The 17116-nt window shown below is 36.3% G+C and overlaps 2 protein-coding genes across 2 annotated transcripts; one reads left to right on the top strand and one right to left on the bottom strand.

The window, feature by feature from the left end:
- Window positions 1-1713: 1713 nt before the first annotated feature.
- Window positions 1714-9868, top strand: LOC102809706 (von Willebrand factor-like). The gene is made up of 17 exons (XM_006824376.3): window positions 1714-1750; window positions 2309-2363; window positions 2573-2698; window positions 2815-2909; window positions 4529-4694; window positions 5144-5293; window positions 5423-5533; window positions 5844-6052; window positions 6200-6307; window positions 6403-6558; window positions 6740-6884; window positions 7307-7486; window positions 7870-8072; window positions 8622-8664; window positions 8838-9168; window positions 9320-9387; window positions 9647-9868. The coding sequence occupies exons 3-17, from the start codon at window positions 2671-2673 to the stop codon at window positions 9661-9663; spliced, it is 2010 nt and encodes a 669-aa protein (XP_006824439.2). The 5' UTR covers window positions 1714-1750; window positions 2309-2363; window positions 2573-2670; the 3' UTR covers window positions 9664-9868.
- A 3896-nt stretch (window positions 9869-13764) lies between these two features.
- On the bottom strand, window positions 13765-16389 carry LOC100372699 (E3 ubiquitin-protein ligase TRIM71-like). Its single transcript, XM_006824377.3, has one exon. The coding sequence runs from the start codon at window positions 16332-16334 to the stop codon at window positions 14379-14381; it is 1956 nt and encodes a 651-aa protein (XP_006824440.1). The 5' UTR covers window positions 16335-16389; the 3' UTR covers window positions 13765-14378.
- Between the last annotated feature and the right edge of the window lie 727 nt (window positions 16390-17116).

Raw genomic sequence — 17116 nt, 5'->3', positions numbered from 1 at the left:
GTTTTGTGAAATGTTAACTATAGTGCATAATATGGAGATCCCGTCATTTCTTTTTTTCACCATGTTTCTTTTTTATTATTTATGTGCAGCCTTGCTAAATCTTGCTAAGCATTCAAAAGAGAGAATATTTGCATCTGTTATTTATATTTTAAAATCGTCTTTTGAGTATGTTCCACTATTCACAATTCTACAAAATTTTAACAGTATGTAGCCAATACTGTTTGGATAATAAAAAGCAAAAAAAAATCACTCCCAAGTGCCCAGGAACCTGCATCTCTACCTTAATTGCGATTCAACGTGTATAAACTGCCAAGAATAAAGCAACCTTCAGATGCTGTTGTGTGATTGCCAGACTAAACGAACACGTGGCCAAGTAGTCCTGAATTTGACTAAACGACTATCTAGACCGGTAGGTAATGGAAAATTAATTTAAACTAAACGGCGACTTTTCCAAAATTCTGTCGGCACGAATGCCATAAAATTATCAAAGAGTGAAAAAAATACTAGCAGCGATAATTGAGCTGTTAAAAGATTAATTTAGTGGATGAATTGACGCTGGTTCACAGGTTGTGTTAGTTATGTTTATTCATTGAGTTCGTGTGTTTTCCTGTTTTATTTTGAGATTATTTTGTTCGAATATTTGTGATGGTACGCTACACTCACGATTCATATATTAGAAATATGCTAGTCATGTTTATTCATTGCATTTACGGTGTTTTCTTGTTGTATTTTGTGATTATTTGTTCGTATATCGTGACGTTACACTAATTCACACACACGATTCACATGGTGGAAATATGTTAGATAGTTTGTATTTATTGTGCTTTATAATTCCCATGTCACTTTATGGGATTATCTTGGCCATGTAATTATCATTTACGAATATCACATGACGTGGATGTTAATAACAGATGACATGTTTTCATCACATACAAGAGTACATCCAGGTTGAATCCCTTACTGGCAAAAAAAATAAATTAAAAAAAAACTGATAGAAAAGTCGTCAATACCAGGCCTTGCTTCCCACGTTTCGTGAATAAATAACCTTGTCAAGTACAATATTAATATATATATATATATATATATACGTTGTCGCCGAGGACAGCAACTTAAACGTGTCACGTGGTTTATTTTACATGTTGGATAAAGCTGAAAATCCTACACATACTGAGATTACAAGTTCAAATATGATAAAAGTAAATATTTTTTTAAAAAATACTACGAATAATATTACATGCAGTAGATAAAACATTCCGTCCTCAAAATTGCTTCCAAATCAAGCCCCGTCGTTTTATCGCAATGAGTGCTTCGAATACAATAACATTTTCTGTGACGTTAAAACTTATGTTTATGTCGTAGTATTACAATGAGAATGTTTCTACAGACCACCAATCAACAGTAAATACGGAATACTAAAACGAAGGGTTGAAATGCGACGGAAAGACGTGACATTTTAATATGGATACATTAGTATATTTTATTTCAACTCATGAATAGCTTTTGTTGTTCTTGTTGTTTTTTGTTTCGCTCTGTCAACTTTGTCTTCAAACACTCCCTACCTGCAAATCGTGCACGAATCGTGTATCATAGTTATTTACATAATTATGTTGACATATTTTGTCAAGTCAGCAATTTACAGTATCGAGACCATATGCTAAGACTTAACATCACACAGTTGATTGCTATAAATTGGTGTTCACTGCGCGGTACCGTCACTTCGTCGTATTCGAAGACTAAACCTACTACCCGGGTACGTGAGTATGCTGTACATTATGTTATTTAACACATAGATATTCAATCAGTTATTATATACTTCACATGAGAAATGTATTCCCGTCGATGTCCTCATATGTCTTCAGATTCTTAACGCCGTGAATTTGAACTAATTATAACTGTATTGAAATATAACATGCATATCAACTATGAGCCACTGATCGTTATCCACAAATTCGAAATCTGACGATTTCTCGTTTGTTACTTCTTTATTATGTGACTGCTGGTAAAATGTGTGTTGATTTCAATTGTGTGTAATTGGAATTCATTGATGTAGTTTTACAACTTCGTATTTCTATAAAACCACGGCGCTGCGTTTACATCGGTGATAAATGATTATTTGTGCACGTTACATAATGCCAGCCACCTTTATTACAAGATGACTGCCTCTTTTAGATACTGAAGAGACGAACACATTAACCCATCTCGTATCTTGCCACAGAAAGACTACTACTTGAAACCACGGTCCATTTAGAACACTATGACGCAAATTGTTGAAAATTTTGATCTTTTATTTTATTTTTGTTTTCATCAGCCATCCATGGAGTCTTTACAACTGTTACGTTTGCTGTGCATCTTCACTATTATAGGTAGGTTGGCATCATGTGATTTCTATCAGTTATAATTGATCGCATTGATGTAATACTCAAAATAAATTTTAGAGAATGCGTTAATACGACATTTGGTGTTACAGTGTCCTTAGTTATAGAATATTGTAACATTGTGTTCAAGATTTATCCCAATATTTGAGCAATATACAGGTGTGAATTCTCTATTTTTGATTTCCCCCTATTATTAGGGATTGTTAATGGAGCGTAGGATGCTTGTTCTGTAACCTGTGGTGGTGGTACTCAAACTAAGTTGTGTGCAACACCACCATGCCCGATTCGATCATGTATGACAATCGATTGTCCGCTTGAGATAGGTAAGTGATTGCCTAATATGAACAACAGCCATTGCGAATTGTTTTAAAACTAATTTGTTGTCTATCAATATTGCGTTTATTGCATGTCTGGGGTATATGAATATGCCTTTTTACAGATTACAAACACGAAGGATGCTGGAAAGAAACAACTCAAGTCACGTTATTAGAAGGAGGTGGTAATCCATATCTGGATCCTACTGATAAAGTCAGGGTGAGTATAAACTATATATACATATATATTTAGCTATATGCGGGAATCTTCATTAAACCAACAGTTTTGAATTTGCATATATCACTAATTTCTTACCCGGCATGTTTCTTCTTATTGAACTCGATTAATCAAGAAGCAGTGTAGAGACCTGCTCTGGGGGAAATTTAGCCAACATGAAGTCCGAAAACGGGGACTTATAATTCGGTCTCCGTGCGTCCGTGCGTCCGTGCATCCGTCCGGAGTCATATCTCAGAATCCCTTGACCGATTCCGTTCATCCTTTGCATGTGCTAGTACTTTAAGTGGGACATATCCACATGCAGTTGTTTAGCGATTCGATTCAAAATGGCCGACTGGCAGCTATCTTGTTTTTCAAAAGAGTTGTATTTTGGACATGCTTTGTCAGTTCAGTTTTCATTCAAACTTGGAACATAGATTATACATGTTAGGATACATGTCCATGACGATTTATTTCACAATTGGATCAAAGATGGCTGACTGGCAGCCATCTTGTTTTTTTGAAAATGTCGTATTTTGGACATGCTTTGTCAGTTTTCATTCAAATTTAGATACATGTCCCCGACCGTCCGTGATTTACTGAGTCTGTCCGTGTGTCCGTCCGTCTGCGTGTCAGTCTATTGAGAGTCATATTTTAGAATCATGTGGACCGATTCTGTTCATTCTTTGCATGTGCCTAGTACCTTATGTGGGACATATGCATATGCTGTTGTTTTGTACATAGATTATACATGTTAGGATACATGTCCATGACGATTTATTTCACAATTGGATCAAAGATGGCCGACTGGCAGCCATCTTGTTTTTTAAAAATGTCGTATTTTGGACATGCTTTGTCAGTTTTCATTCAAATTTAGATACATGTCCCCGACCGTCCGTGATTTCCTGAGTCTGTCCGTCCGTCCGTGTGTCCGTCCGTGTGTGTGTCAGTCTATCGAGAGTCATATTTCAGAATCCTGTGGACCGATTCTTCATTCTTTGCATGTTCCTAGTACCTTATGTGGGACATATTCACATGCAGTTGTTTGGTACATAGATTATACATGTTAGGATACATGTCCATGACGATTTATTTCGCAATTGGATCAAAGATGGTCGACTGGCAGGCATCTTGTTTTTTTATGACGTGCTCTGTCAGTTTTCATTCAAATTTGGCACATACATGTACTTTATACATGTTAGAATACATGTCCATGACAATTTGTTTCAAAATCTGGTCAAGGATGGCCGATTGACAGCCATCTAACTTTTTGGCCTTACTACTATATTTCCACAATTTATGTACCATTTTCATTCGTATTTGGCACATAGATCATACATATCAGTGTGTTTCATAATCAGGTCAAAGATGGCCGAATAACGGCTGTTTTTTTGGCCATATTACTACTACATGGAACACGTGTTTTGATGTAAATAAACAATCTGTTGTATACGCCACTTGGACCTCAAGTTTCAAAGACACGCTCGCGACAACTCCTTCGCTTTAATGTGACGAGCACAAAGAGAACTTTCAAAAATTTAACTTGGACTGTGTCATTGTAATGACTTGTGTTTATTGATTGCGTTGTGATATGAAATGACTCCACACTGTTAATATTACAGAGTTGTGCAAGGGCAGCATATGATGAAGGATACACGTATTTTGTGTTTCTTGACGGCAAGTGTAATGCTGCATCAACGCCCGATGACTACAATGGTGGCGGGACATCTGGTCGTTGCCGATTTGGAAAGGGAACACTAAACAAGATGGACGTATACAGGATTCATGGTAATAACTACGGATAATTGGATGGTTGAAATATTCTGCTTTGCACACTTTGTGTACTTAGCAGATAAATCCTGCCCTGATTGGTTTATGCACTTTTTACTTTACTTATATTTATTCGATGATATTTCCGTCAAGTAATTATAAATATGCAATGAAACTGTGCAATCCATGAATAATTGAAACCATTACATTTTGCGAGTCTAATTAGATGTTAAAAATTACGTCGGTGGCGATGCTAATAGCAGTGACGTATATGTCACTTTAAAGTCATCTCAGTCATCACCTACCATACTACAGCTCAAATGTAATGACGTATTGACTGACTATTGTGTCTTGTGCAATTGTTATTATCCGTCGTTATTATTGACTGACTATTGTTTCTTGTGCAATTGTTATTATCCGTATTTATTATTGACTGACTATAGTGTCTTGTGCAATTGTTATTATAGACTGGGAGTGTCCGACTGGTTCTGATTATGGATTTTGTAGATTGCCACATATTCGAACGCCTATTTCAGGCCGTGTCTGTACCCATGCGGACGATTGTTTCGAGGTGGGCGGGGAGCCGCTTGATCCAGTTATTATTTGCTGTAAAAAGGGTGAGTTGATAATTGGCAAAATCAATATTTTGTAATTCTTATTCCAACACGACGTTCACTTTATTGAATAGATTTATAGTGCAATTTAACCAAATTATGATTGTCGTTTTCTGTGTTATATTTTGCCAGTGTTCTGCAAAGACGTATGTGGACAAAAAATCGTTCACCGCAACTGCTGGTGTGACGACAAATGCATAGAACATGGCGATTGCTGCCCAGAGTATATGGACGATTGCTCAGGTAAAATTGCGTTAAAATGTATCATTACATCAGTATCATAAAGAAACTGCAAATGATATGTTTTAGGATTGATTATTGGCACTTATATGGATGTACCGTCCTATTTCTTTTCGAATAATACCTTCACAATGTTTAAACATGTCATTCTCCAATTTATTATATTTTATGATAATGATGAATATATAAATTATGTAACGAATCCCATATACAATTATAAAGTTGAGTGGTGGATCACAACTCAGTACGCATTCTCATATTTTGTGATTGAAGCATGTCTTACCAGGATGAGTAATATGACATATTATTACAGGTAAAGACACGTGCAGTGGAGTCGGAGATCCGCATTATACGTCTTTCGACAACAAATATTACCACTTCCAGGGGAAATGTGAATACACATTGTTAAGTACCCAATGTCCACTTTCACCCTATGATTTTCAAATTATTGGTATAAATCAACCATGGGGCGCATCTGCTGCAACCACGACGAAGGAGGTCAGGCTGCTGTTTAATGACCATGTACGTAACTAACTGGCATACCACTGATTTTACATAGATTGAAATATTGGTTTCGCATGTCCTTATTGTTTTTAATAAAACTCATTTGCTAATCATAGCTTTCACATTCAAAACATTATATTTCAAAACATTCATTTCATTATATAGAATATACTATTGAAGCAAGGAAAGCAAATAATATTGAATGGAGTCGTAGTCTTGCCACCTGTTACAGTGTCACCTTATACAACAATAACATTAGCTGGATCTTATTTGGTAAGTTGATTTGAGACATTATATCCTAGTGTATCGTGAGTGAACGTGTATGATTTAGTCATCAATTGATTCGTTATTTATCCTTATACTGTCAGATCGTAACAACTGGTTATGGAATAAAAATTAGATGGGACGGAGTGTACAGAGTTTACGTAGATGTATCAAGTGCGCATAGTGGAAAAGTATGCGGTCTATGCGGAAACTTTAATGGTAACATTGGAGACGAGTTTATACAGCCAGATGGTACCCAGGTCAGAGTTATAGAAATTGTCTCTGTTATTACTTACAACAATACGTATATACATGTATATTATAGTCGTTTGTATACAGTTTTTTCTTCACAGTATATTACAACTATGGTAAGGATTTTCATTTGCAAGTTACTTTTACGAAAAATATATAAGTTATAGTAGTGATTTATATTCCTACCAGGTTACAAATGTTAATGTCTTTGGAGATAGTTGGGCAGCGGCCGCAAATTGTGTCCCTACAAAAAAACGATCCATCGAAGAAGATTTACCACCACGTGGTTTAGCTGAAGATGCTAAAGAACTATGTGATTCGTTGTTCAACTCAGGTATGGTCCACATTCAATGTGGTAATTTTCACTGTGGGCTGGATATGTTTGATTTTGTCAATTTTTTCATGGGAATATTCTATTTTTGTGAAGGTTTAATGCGTATATGCACATGCCTAGCAACGAGTTTGTGTTGTATACTTTTAGTTTAAATATGTGTATGTGGCTACATTGTGATTGAATGTTAAGTGAACAACGCATGCTAATAGTAGGTAGTCCTCTGCCGTATTTTGGACAAATATTGGATTAATCCCATGGGCGAGGGGTATCATCAAGATCTCGTGTTCAAGGTGAAAAAGGTTATTTAAGATGCGTGTCTGGGAAGGAGTCGTTAAATCTGGCACCGGTATGCCCTCGTATGAACCATGATTGTTATTTAGATATCTTCATCGTCTTATATTACACTCTGTATTTTACTACAGGAAATATACCGAGTTGTGTGAACACTGTTGATCCGGCAAATTATCATTTTTCCTGTGAGATGGACGTTGAACTCTCACTTCCCGTTGTAACTGGAGGATGTGCTGTTGTGGCAGATTATGTGACGCAATGTATAAATGAAGGTTTGACAATTGGAGACTGGCGGACCGGAACCGTATGTGGTAAGTTTGACGAGCTAATGTTGTATAACATTGCAATCCACAAGTAAAATGATCTCCCAGTGACGAAAAAGTATCACGTGTGTTTCTATAAATGCGGAGCTTTTATGGTAATATATCACTCACATTTACATGGCTCGTCTATATCCTAAGAAATATGTAATGAATATGTTGATATTTATCTACCACCATTTTGTTCGGGGTGTTTATTGATCAACAATTATGATGATAGACGCCAATAGCCCACGAGATCTCATTTAGAGTGAGAGAATCACGTGACTTGCTGGGATAATATTTCAGTGGCAAAAACTGGCCTCGCGGCCCTCTCACTCTAAACGAGATCTCGGTGGCCATTATCTAAGGTCTGTTCGTTTCTTTTTTGTCAGAGGTCGAATGTCCACCTGGTATGACATATACCCCATGTGGACCAGAATGCCCTGCGTCTTGTTTGGATCCTTATCCCATTGGGTCATGTACTGAGCTGTGCACTGAAGGTTGTTTCTGTGAAGAAGGTCTCGTCTTAGACGAAGGTGGAATATGCATTGAAAAAGCTGATTGTGGTTGTTATTATCTGGGGAACCTATACAGGGTAATGTATACAGGCCTGTTTTATCATAAGAGCAACTGTGATATCTGTGGTGTTTTACTGTTTTAGCTACGCTGTGCGATTCACACCATACGATATAACGTATTGTTAATTTTAAAACTTTCTATGACAACAGACTCGTGAAATTCCATTCGTAAATTATAGATAATCGAAATTTGAACAATTGATAATTTTTTCGATACTTCATCGAAATCCTCCGCTAATTTAAGTTATTCAATCAGTAGTTTATCAAATCAAATCAAAGTACGGTCTATGTGCCTCCGACGCTATCACTGGTCTTGGTTTTTTCCGTTTAATGGCCGGCCACTTTCTCAGAGACATTTTCTTGTTTTTTCGCTGATACTGCTGTACATATGAACACCAGATGTGATGTGTGGTATTTGTTATCGCGTTATGAGCCCGAAAAATATCAAAACTTGTTCTCGCAATACTGCATGTATTTCTGGTATTATCCTTGTTTAACCTCTAATTATTTCAATTTGAAGAAAAAAAAATAAAATGTTAATAGATAATTTCATTTTTTATTTTCAGTTTGGTGAGGTATTACCTATGATGATTCCGTGTTGTTGTAATAGTAAGTACTAGTATATCATAGTATTCGTATTATCGTATCTTTTAATTGAAATAAAACAACAGATCGACAGATGAATCACGTGGGCTAATCACATTTCTATGCCAGCTTATTGAACTAATTACATGACTTGTCAGTACTTCTCATTGTAACATAATTACATTGTGCTTTGACAGTCACCAATACTATATGTGATGGCTCACGATATTTCGAAGTTAACACTGATGAGGTGGACTGGTCTACGGCAAAAGCTAGCTGCGAAGAGCGTGGTGGAAAACTTGCAAAGCTAGACACAGAGACATCAAATACATATGTTGCGAACTATATAAAGTATAATAATCTGGATGACGAGGTCAAAGGTGGCTTCTGGATTGGGTTGAACGATATTGACAATGAAGGAACGTTTGGTTGGTTGGACGGGTCAGGTCTAGAAGCTGGTGTGTACAACAACTGGGGAGGTGGTGAACCAAACAACAAATCTGATCGCCAACACTGTGTTCATTTGTGGTGAGTAAAATAAATCTGTTAACTCGACAGTCAAGCATTAACTTCATAACAAAACTGAATGTGACACGAAACAACAAGGTGATATCGTGCCACCAATTGAATAATTTGAAAATCTAAATTTAATATCACATATTGATTAATTTCATTGCAGGAAGAAAAGTGAATTTCAATGGTATGATGCTTATTGTACAAGCAACAAAGGATACATCTGTGAATACAGTAAGTGTGACCATTATTATTTATATGTAACATGCACATACATATGAGCGATAATAACAGGTCTTCTTATCAGCATATTATATTTCAATGAATAATTCCAGACCGACTCATGAACAGTTGAGAACAACTTTTTCGGAATATAAAAACAAAACAAAATGTATATTTTATTGCTCTTTCATAATGTAAAATATCTTGTGTCGTTTACAATCATTTAATACAAACTCGCTTAGTAATTGAATACATTCTGCTTTTGTTACAGACGCCCTGTGTGAATAACATAGTGCTTGTATAGTTTCGATCAATGCATGGACGAAAAGTATAGTTCGAATATTAAATATACGGAAACTCTTATCATACTTATTGGATATCTGACATATGCATGAATCGCTTGACTTCTTATTAGTGTTCGTAACATAGTAATAGCAAATGTTTTAATTTATTCTTCTTATTCAAGATATAAGTAATAAATATCTGCCCATCAGTTTTTATTGTGTTTATTCCTAACCAATTATAATTGCTGAAGCAAAAAATAGGTTAAATTTTGTTATACCTTCTCAATTTTTAGTCTTCGACTTCCTGTTTTCCATAAAAGTTAAAGTTGTCTGACAAAACCGTAAACGCTACACATTTCCAACTGACCCACATGATGACCAGCAACGAAATATTAACCCCTGACTTCAAGTGACATAGATTATTGAATCTCTTGCATGATGTCATCTCTATAAGATACAACGTGTCATACTTCTGTGATAATGCACGAGTATTTGCACCATTTAAGAAAGCAATGTAAATTCCAAATAATATTGGTTGATTTGAAAGAGGACGGACGTTTTCTGAAAACAAACTTGAGATAAAAAAACTACATTTTGCTCAAAAGTTCTGGGCTTCACGCAACAAGTGACTTGATTGGAGATGTCTTCTAAATAGATTATTACGATGGCCATCTAGAAGTATGTTCTTGTACAAAACATCGTGGATATCCGATACCTGTCGATACACTCACTGTACTGTTTATAAGATCAGTCGTTCAGATGACAAGACAAGATGACAAGAAATATTACGACCTCAAAATAGACAACTCAGCTAACATATGTTTTGTTTGGTAGTATATTTAGGTTTTATTGTGTATCTTTTCTAAGTAAGACGGATTCTAAAACACATTTTGAATATGTGTTCTAAGTAAAACTACTGGACAGAGTGGTCGCCCTATACATTGGCTGATTCGATTTTGGTCGTAAGCAAGGTGAACATAACGTATCAACAAACATTTGCATATTTCCACAGAGGCGGCGGCAGAACATTTTCCATTGAGGGGTGAGATTTGCTCACCATCCTCACGCCGAAGCGCTACCTTACTCGGGGTCCGGGGCATGCTCCCCATTAAAAATGTTGAAATCCAAATTCTCTGAAACGCTATTTTCTGCATTTTGAGGGGTGAATTTTGTTTTACACAAAAGGTTTCAGCTTGATTATGGAGTAGCGACGCCCCAACGTTTTTTGAGGGGAGACCCTCCCTCTGCCCCCCCCCCCCCCTGTGCCGCCGCCACTGTTCAAGCATATGTTGACACTGACAGTTCTTATACTGGCTGTTCACGCTGTCAATCATTTCATGTTGGTCAATGTATAACTAGAAATTGATAATGATATATGGTATAAATAATGTTAATATTGTTGGATACGTCAAATCTATTTGTTTGATTTTTGTATCATCTTATTTAATTAATACTTTACATTTCAAGAGGGGTCTGCACAATTTGATGTCATAAGAAACATTAAACAATGATAATGATCACACAAGATTTCTAAATTATATTATAGTTTGTATCCCAAATATTATTTTTAAGCTTAAAGTATGCAATTGACAGGGAAATTTTTATGTTTCATAGAAACTTTATTATAATCTGGTTGGCAATCCTTAATTTTGTCAAAATGTCAAAAAGTATACTTGAGTGCAACCGTTAGCAATCAAAAAGTCAAAGGTCAAAGTCACACCTTGTAACTTGTCACACATGTTCCTCATGCAAGTCACAATACTTGTTCAGTATAAAAAAAACACTTGGCCCACAATTTTCCAGTACAACTAGCATGACCTAGCTACAATTTAGGGTCAAATGTCAAGGTGATATTATTAGTTTATGTATTTTTTCCAATATAACTACAAGAAGGGGAAATGATCATTGCCTTCATACTTGGCACACATATCCCTCAATGTGTTCCTTATACTTTGTTACATTTCATCAAGGTCAAGTTTGCACTATATGTGTATGGATGTTCTCATTACAAAGATCAAAATTTCAGAATATATATTATTTATTATTATTTATTTATTTCAGACTGAGTCCATAAAAAATAACTTACAAAACAATAAAAGAAAGGGAAATAGAGTAATATTACAGCCAGTTTTTGCTATAAACTCAAAAATTCAAATTATTCCAGTACTGCACCAACAGTGACTTCCAAGGTCTTCCACTATTAAAGTCTTCCACTATTAAAGTCACAAGTGACTTCCACTATTAAATATTACAGAGACAATGCCATTAGTAGAGGTATAAACACATTCAATAAATAACGATACTAGCTTTCTATTAAGACAAGGGAGTGTTTGTATTCAGTTCACAACACAACACAACACAACACAACACAACACAACACAAACACAACACAAAGTTTGCGTAGGCCTTTGACATTATTAAATTATTAACAATGTTAGTAACAACCTGGCAACCACATACAAGCTTATTTAATTCACGATCTAAGTCATCTACATAAAGGTTGAACAGGACCGGGGACATAGCCTTGTCGAACTCCATTGGTAACCTCAAAGAACCGCGACAGGTTGTTACCCCATAACACAGTAATGTTGGTGCCAATACTAGTTCACTAACAGCCTAGTAATGTATGGGGGAATTTTACGAATATAAACACAATTTAACTACCTAGAAACATAGCCACTTATTTTCCTTGTTTGACCACAGACACTAAATACAATAAAAACTAGACACAAACTGATTTCATGTACATTTTTACAATACAGTGATCTGTTGTTGGTTAACACGTAGATGTAGTTACCGAACCGAATCTTTATGTATGGGTATATTCAGTAAAACACGCATGCGCATTAACAAATGTACTGACCCATACCGAGTTAACAAATATTGTGATTTATATTAGTATTGTTGTGGCGTTATTTGATACTGTCTATGTGCTGGGGATGTGAGACCCCTAATCGCATCATTTGGCAGGAATTCAATCCTAGACAAAAATAGATTGTTTGTTCAAGTAGTACTAGTAAATTCCTAGTAACCCTGTGTATTGGTGTTTGTCTGCAATATGCCTTGACCTACAGACAGTATATATTTTTTTGAAGAAATCTGCCATAGTAAATTTGTAATTCCTAATCAACGTGTATAAATTGAACGTTTGTAGCTGCGTAGTTGGTATGCAAATATTTGTCTTTAAAAGAATGGTTGTTTTCCTCAATGTATATGTCTTTCTTATTTCGAAGTAGGCCATTTGAACTCCATTTGAAGTAGAGCTTTCCAGCACACCTCATGCAAAGTAGGCAGCCGTTTACACTGATTTGACCGACAGCTTTAATAGTTTCGGTTGAGCCAAGACATTGACAAACGGTCACACCCAATCTAGATGAATTTATTTTCCGCCAGACATTGTCAATGCTTTGCATTGTCTATTGATGTTTTCACATGAAATTAAATAGCGTGATATTGTCTTGGTATTATTGATGAAAAGCGGATAGTTAAAATATATTTTGTCGATATCTTGATAAAGAACATTTTACAGTTGATTTTCGTAACAATAAACAAAAAAGCAAACGTATCAATATCTTGTATGCATTGTGGGTTTACGTACAGGTTAACTCGTATTTTCAGTATTTCATCAAACAAACATTGCTAGGATAAATAAAGGATTGTCAAGATAAATCATACACTGATGTTTATATTGAGATCAAAGCGACAATACATAAATATTAATCAAAAATACTTTCCAGATTGCCTGAACGGCAAGTTCTTTTCCCATTAAAACTGGACACAAGAGTGAGAGGACCACCGTTACACAATCACTTGCCATACTACCATACAACAGAAACAATTCTGCTTTGTTGAAGAGGATAATGCGTTATGGCATGACCCTTCACTGACACTCGTGACCTCATACAGTGTACAGGTTTATGAGGCTCTACCTGAATACGGGCTTCATAGAAATAGCTTTATATACCCTATTGTTAGCATTGTTGTGCGTAGAATCTTGTCAACCGTCACGAACCAGTTAAACTAACTGAAGATTTTATTTTGTTTTTGAAATTTCAGAAAAGTTATTCCTCATATATATCATAATAATACACGCTAACATTAAGTCTTCAAAAGTAATAATACATTTATTACTATTCAAAGGGGTCAATTGACATACTTATGGTTAAAACATGGTTGTCATAACAACAAATTACATTTGCAGGGATGCCAAAAGCATGGTACTAGTGGACTACAGAGAATTAAATGTGACTGTCTTGGCATTAAGATATTATAGTAAACAACAGTTTTGATCATAGCTGAAATGAATAGGGGGGAAAGGTTATCTATTGATCAAGATAACTAGACAGACCAGCCATTGACATTACAATTTTTACATGTACTACAAACTTTAAAATCATTGTACTGAAAGATATTGAAAATATATGAAAACGAAATATGCAGGAAGTAACGTCCAGTATGCACAAATATATAATTACACGTGAAAAATTTAATTAAATTAATTGGACATGACAAATTACTCAATAAATAATGAATAAATCAAATTAATTGGTTTATTTGATTGCATTGATCACTGAATAAAATGTTTAAAAGGCAATGGGAAAACTCGCAGTTAATCAAAAGTGAAAATACAAAGAAGACCATTTATGAAAGTCAAAAAAGCATATCAATCGACTGTCGTGAATACGGTCAAGGGTCACTTTTTGATGGTCATCGTTGTACTCACTTGATGAATGACCAGAACTGAACACAGTGTAAGTCATCGGTGACAACAACTTTACCGTCATCACTAATTGCTATACACCTAGGGCCATCTACTGCATCGCAAACAATATCAGTTATATATCTACTTCGACTGTCAAACACCTGCACTCTATCGTTGCCATTGTCACATACATAAATATTATCGTTCTTATCAGTAGTAACTCCCATGGGCCAGATGAACTTTTCATATGGACATCCTCTGATTTCAAACATGAATACACCATCAGATGTGAGGGCCTGAACACGATGGTTATCTGAGACTATTATACATCCCTTACTATTGATAGATATGAACGTCGGATGTACAAACTGACATGACCCTTGACCCTTTCCACCAACTGACTTAATATACCTGAAACCTGTTATTTCATATGATCTTATACAATGTGCATCACAGTCTACCACATATACAACACCATTATTATGGTTGATAGCAATTCCACGCGGACACTTTAATTCTCTCCCACCCAAACACGTTATAAAATTCCCATATTGATTACATACAATCACCTGATTATTTCCTTCATGGCCTTCCCATGGCCCATCTGTTATGAAGTATGTATTATCTACTGATACTGCTACATCTATGGGTCTGACTGGTTTACTATATCCTGTAAATTGTAACTGTGACTTTGGTCTGCCATATGTGTCTATAATCTGAACTCTACCATTTCCTTCCTCCGCCACTAAAATATCACCGCTTGTATTAATGCTCACTCCGATAGGTTCATCAAACATCCCTAGTTCCGTGCCTCGCCCCCCTATGATTTTCTCTAATTTCATTGGTGCATTTATAGCGTGTGTTGATTCTTGTTTTTGTTGATCTGAGGGATTGACAGAATCTGCAGCCTGAAGTGTTCCCAGCATGCCTTGCAGTGTAATGTCACCAGGATAAAACTGTGGAAGTGATTTATTTTTATCATTCCATGTTGTATCAAGTGACATCATAGTTTCCAGTTGATTTGTTGTTTCTTTACTAGTTTTCATCAGCTGTGCAGCACTGCTATATTCTAATAAATTATTCATCAACGTTATTGTACTTGTCAGTATTTCCTCAGTTGTTTCATACTGGTGAATTATTCTGTTGATCTCCTCGTTCATTTTGTCATAATCAGTTTTTAATTTACTCAAATGACTGTTTTCTTCCTGTTTTATTATTTTTGTTAATTTCTCAATAGTTTCCTGTGAATGTTGCTTTATTTGTTGTTTTCGATGCAAATGTTGTTTTGTTAATTCTTCTGATTGTTTTGTGGCATTTATTTTGCTTTGTTTTACTTCACTTTGTTTTGCTTTCAAGAGTTTTATGTGATCTGTTGCCATCTTACAGAATCTATCTGCAGCCCCCCGTAAGTCAATGCTTCTATGCCATTTGTGACTCACTCTCAAACACAAAGGACATGTCAGAACTTTACATTTCGCACAATAATTTTCAATAAGTCTGTCTTTGTGTGAAGTGCAGTGAACTGCGGCTAAAGCTATGGATTGGTCTTGTAATTTGGTCTTGTTAAAATCCTGTGCAGTCATAATACGATGAGGTGGACTAATTAATGGTATATTACTGTGGACTTTGGCGCATGTAGTACACAAATCCATAGCACACTCTACACACCTGTTTGTCGATGGGTTTTCTTGACAACCATGGCACGCTCCACCATCTTGGCGTCTTTCCTGTTCTTCAATAATGTCTATCACAGAATTTATTATCGTACTTGGTCGAAGGTATTGAATGGTACTCACGGAATGACACTGTCTGCAGTTGGGGCATTCAATCGTGTCCTGCGTCCCCTTCAACTGCGCCAAACACTGTTCACAGAAGGAATGGTGACATGGTAAAATCTTTGGATTCTTGTAACGTTTCAAACAAACAGGACATGTCAGTAGATCTTCGTCAATCTTATAGACGTTAGCAGTCATTGTTTGCAGTGCGTAATTCAGAAACGAGTCGAGCGGCGTTACGTTATTATAGCTAATAAACCAGCTCAACGCGGAAACTGTCTAAGGTCAACAAGGTCGTTGTGCCTATACTTCCTCTTTGCCTGGACGGCGAAGAGGGCGATTGACAAGTCAAATGATGCAAACGTTTCGTCTGGTTATATAACAGTCTCTAAAAGTTACTAAGCATGCTACTATAACAGCCTATCCCCGGGCGGACATCCGGGTATTTTCACCGCCTGGCGACCATCGCGGTGAATACAGAGGCCAAAAACGCCCAGAAAACTGTACTTTGGGATAGATGTTGAGACCCTCCTGTACATTGTAACAAGATTACTCCCTGCATATGCAACATACATAAATTTGATTGCTCAGGATTATTTCAAAATAGATTTTGTATTGTTTCATCGACTTTATAAGTTTTTAGCGGCTCTTCGACCGATGTTCAACCGCAGCTAGCGCAGAGCCCATAGAAATACATGGTACAGCAGAGGCGGCGGCACGCGATTTTGCCCATGGGCGAGATCTTCTCGCCATCCTTTGCCCCAAAGGCGCAATTGGTCGCCCCCTGGTGCCGCCGTCACTGTACAGTGGTGTGCGCCTTAGCAACATAGAACGTTCTGTGACGTAGCTCTCCGCCCCGAGGATACATCACCCGGAAGCTTCGATATACGCGTATACGGTGGGGCAAATGCTGTGTTAATAGTATGGCAGTTGCTCATATTTTTTTCCGTGAAAACGTGTGATATATGAAATTTGTATTA

The sequence above is a fragment of the Saccoglossus kowalevskii genome, chromosome 12 (assembly GCF_978046115.1).
Source record: "Saccoglossus kowalevskii chromosome 12, keSacKowa6.1, whole genome shotgun sequence".
In the NCBI taxonomy this organism is placed as follows: domain Eukaryota; kingdom Metazoa; phylum Hemichordata; class Enteropneusta; family Harrimaniidae; genus Saccoglossus; species Saccoglossus kowalevskii.
Note: the sequence above shows the minus strand (reverse complement) of the source record. Positions and strands in the feature narration are given on the sequence as shown.

What these genes read in the sequence shown, in the direction of transcription:
- LOC100372699 (XM_006824377.3), bottom strand. Translation starts at nt 16,334, where the DNA reads ATGACTGCTAACGTCTATAAGATTGACGAAGATCTACTGACATGTCCT.
- LOC102809706 (XM_006824376.3), top strand. Translation starts at nt 2,671, where the DNA reads ATGACAATCGATTGTCCGCTTGAGATAG. An exon ending in ATCCTACTGATAAAGTCAGG is followed by an intron (nt 2,910 to 4,528) that starts GTGAGTATAAAC and finishes TTAATATTACAG; the next exon opens with AGTTGTGCAAGGGCAGCATA. An exon ending in ATCTGGGGAACCTATACAGG is followed by an intron (nt 8,073 to 8,621) that starts GTAATGTATACA and finishes TTTTATTTTCAG; the next exon opens with TTTGGTGAGGTATTACCTAT.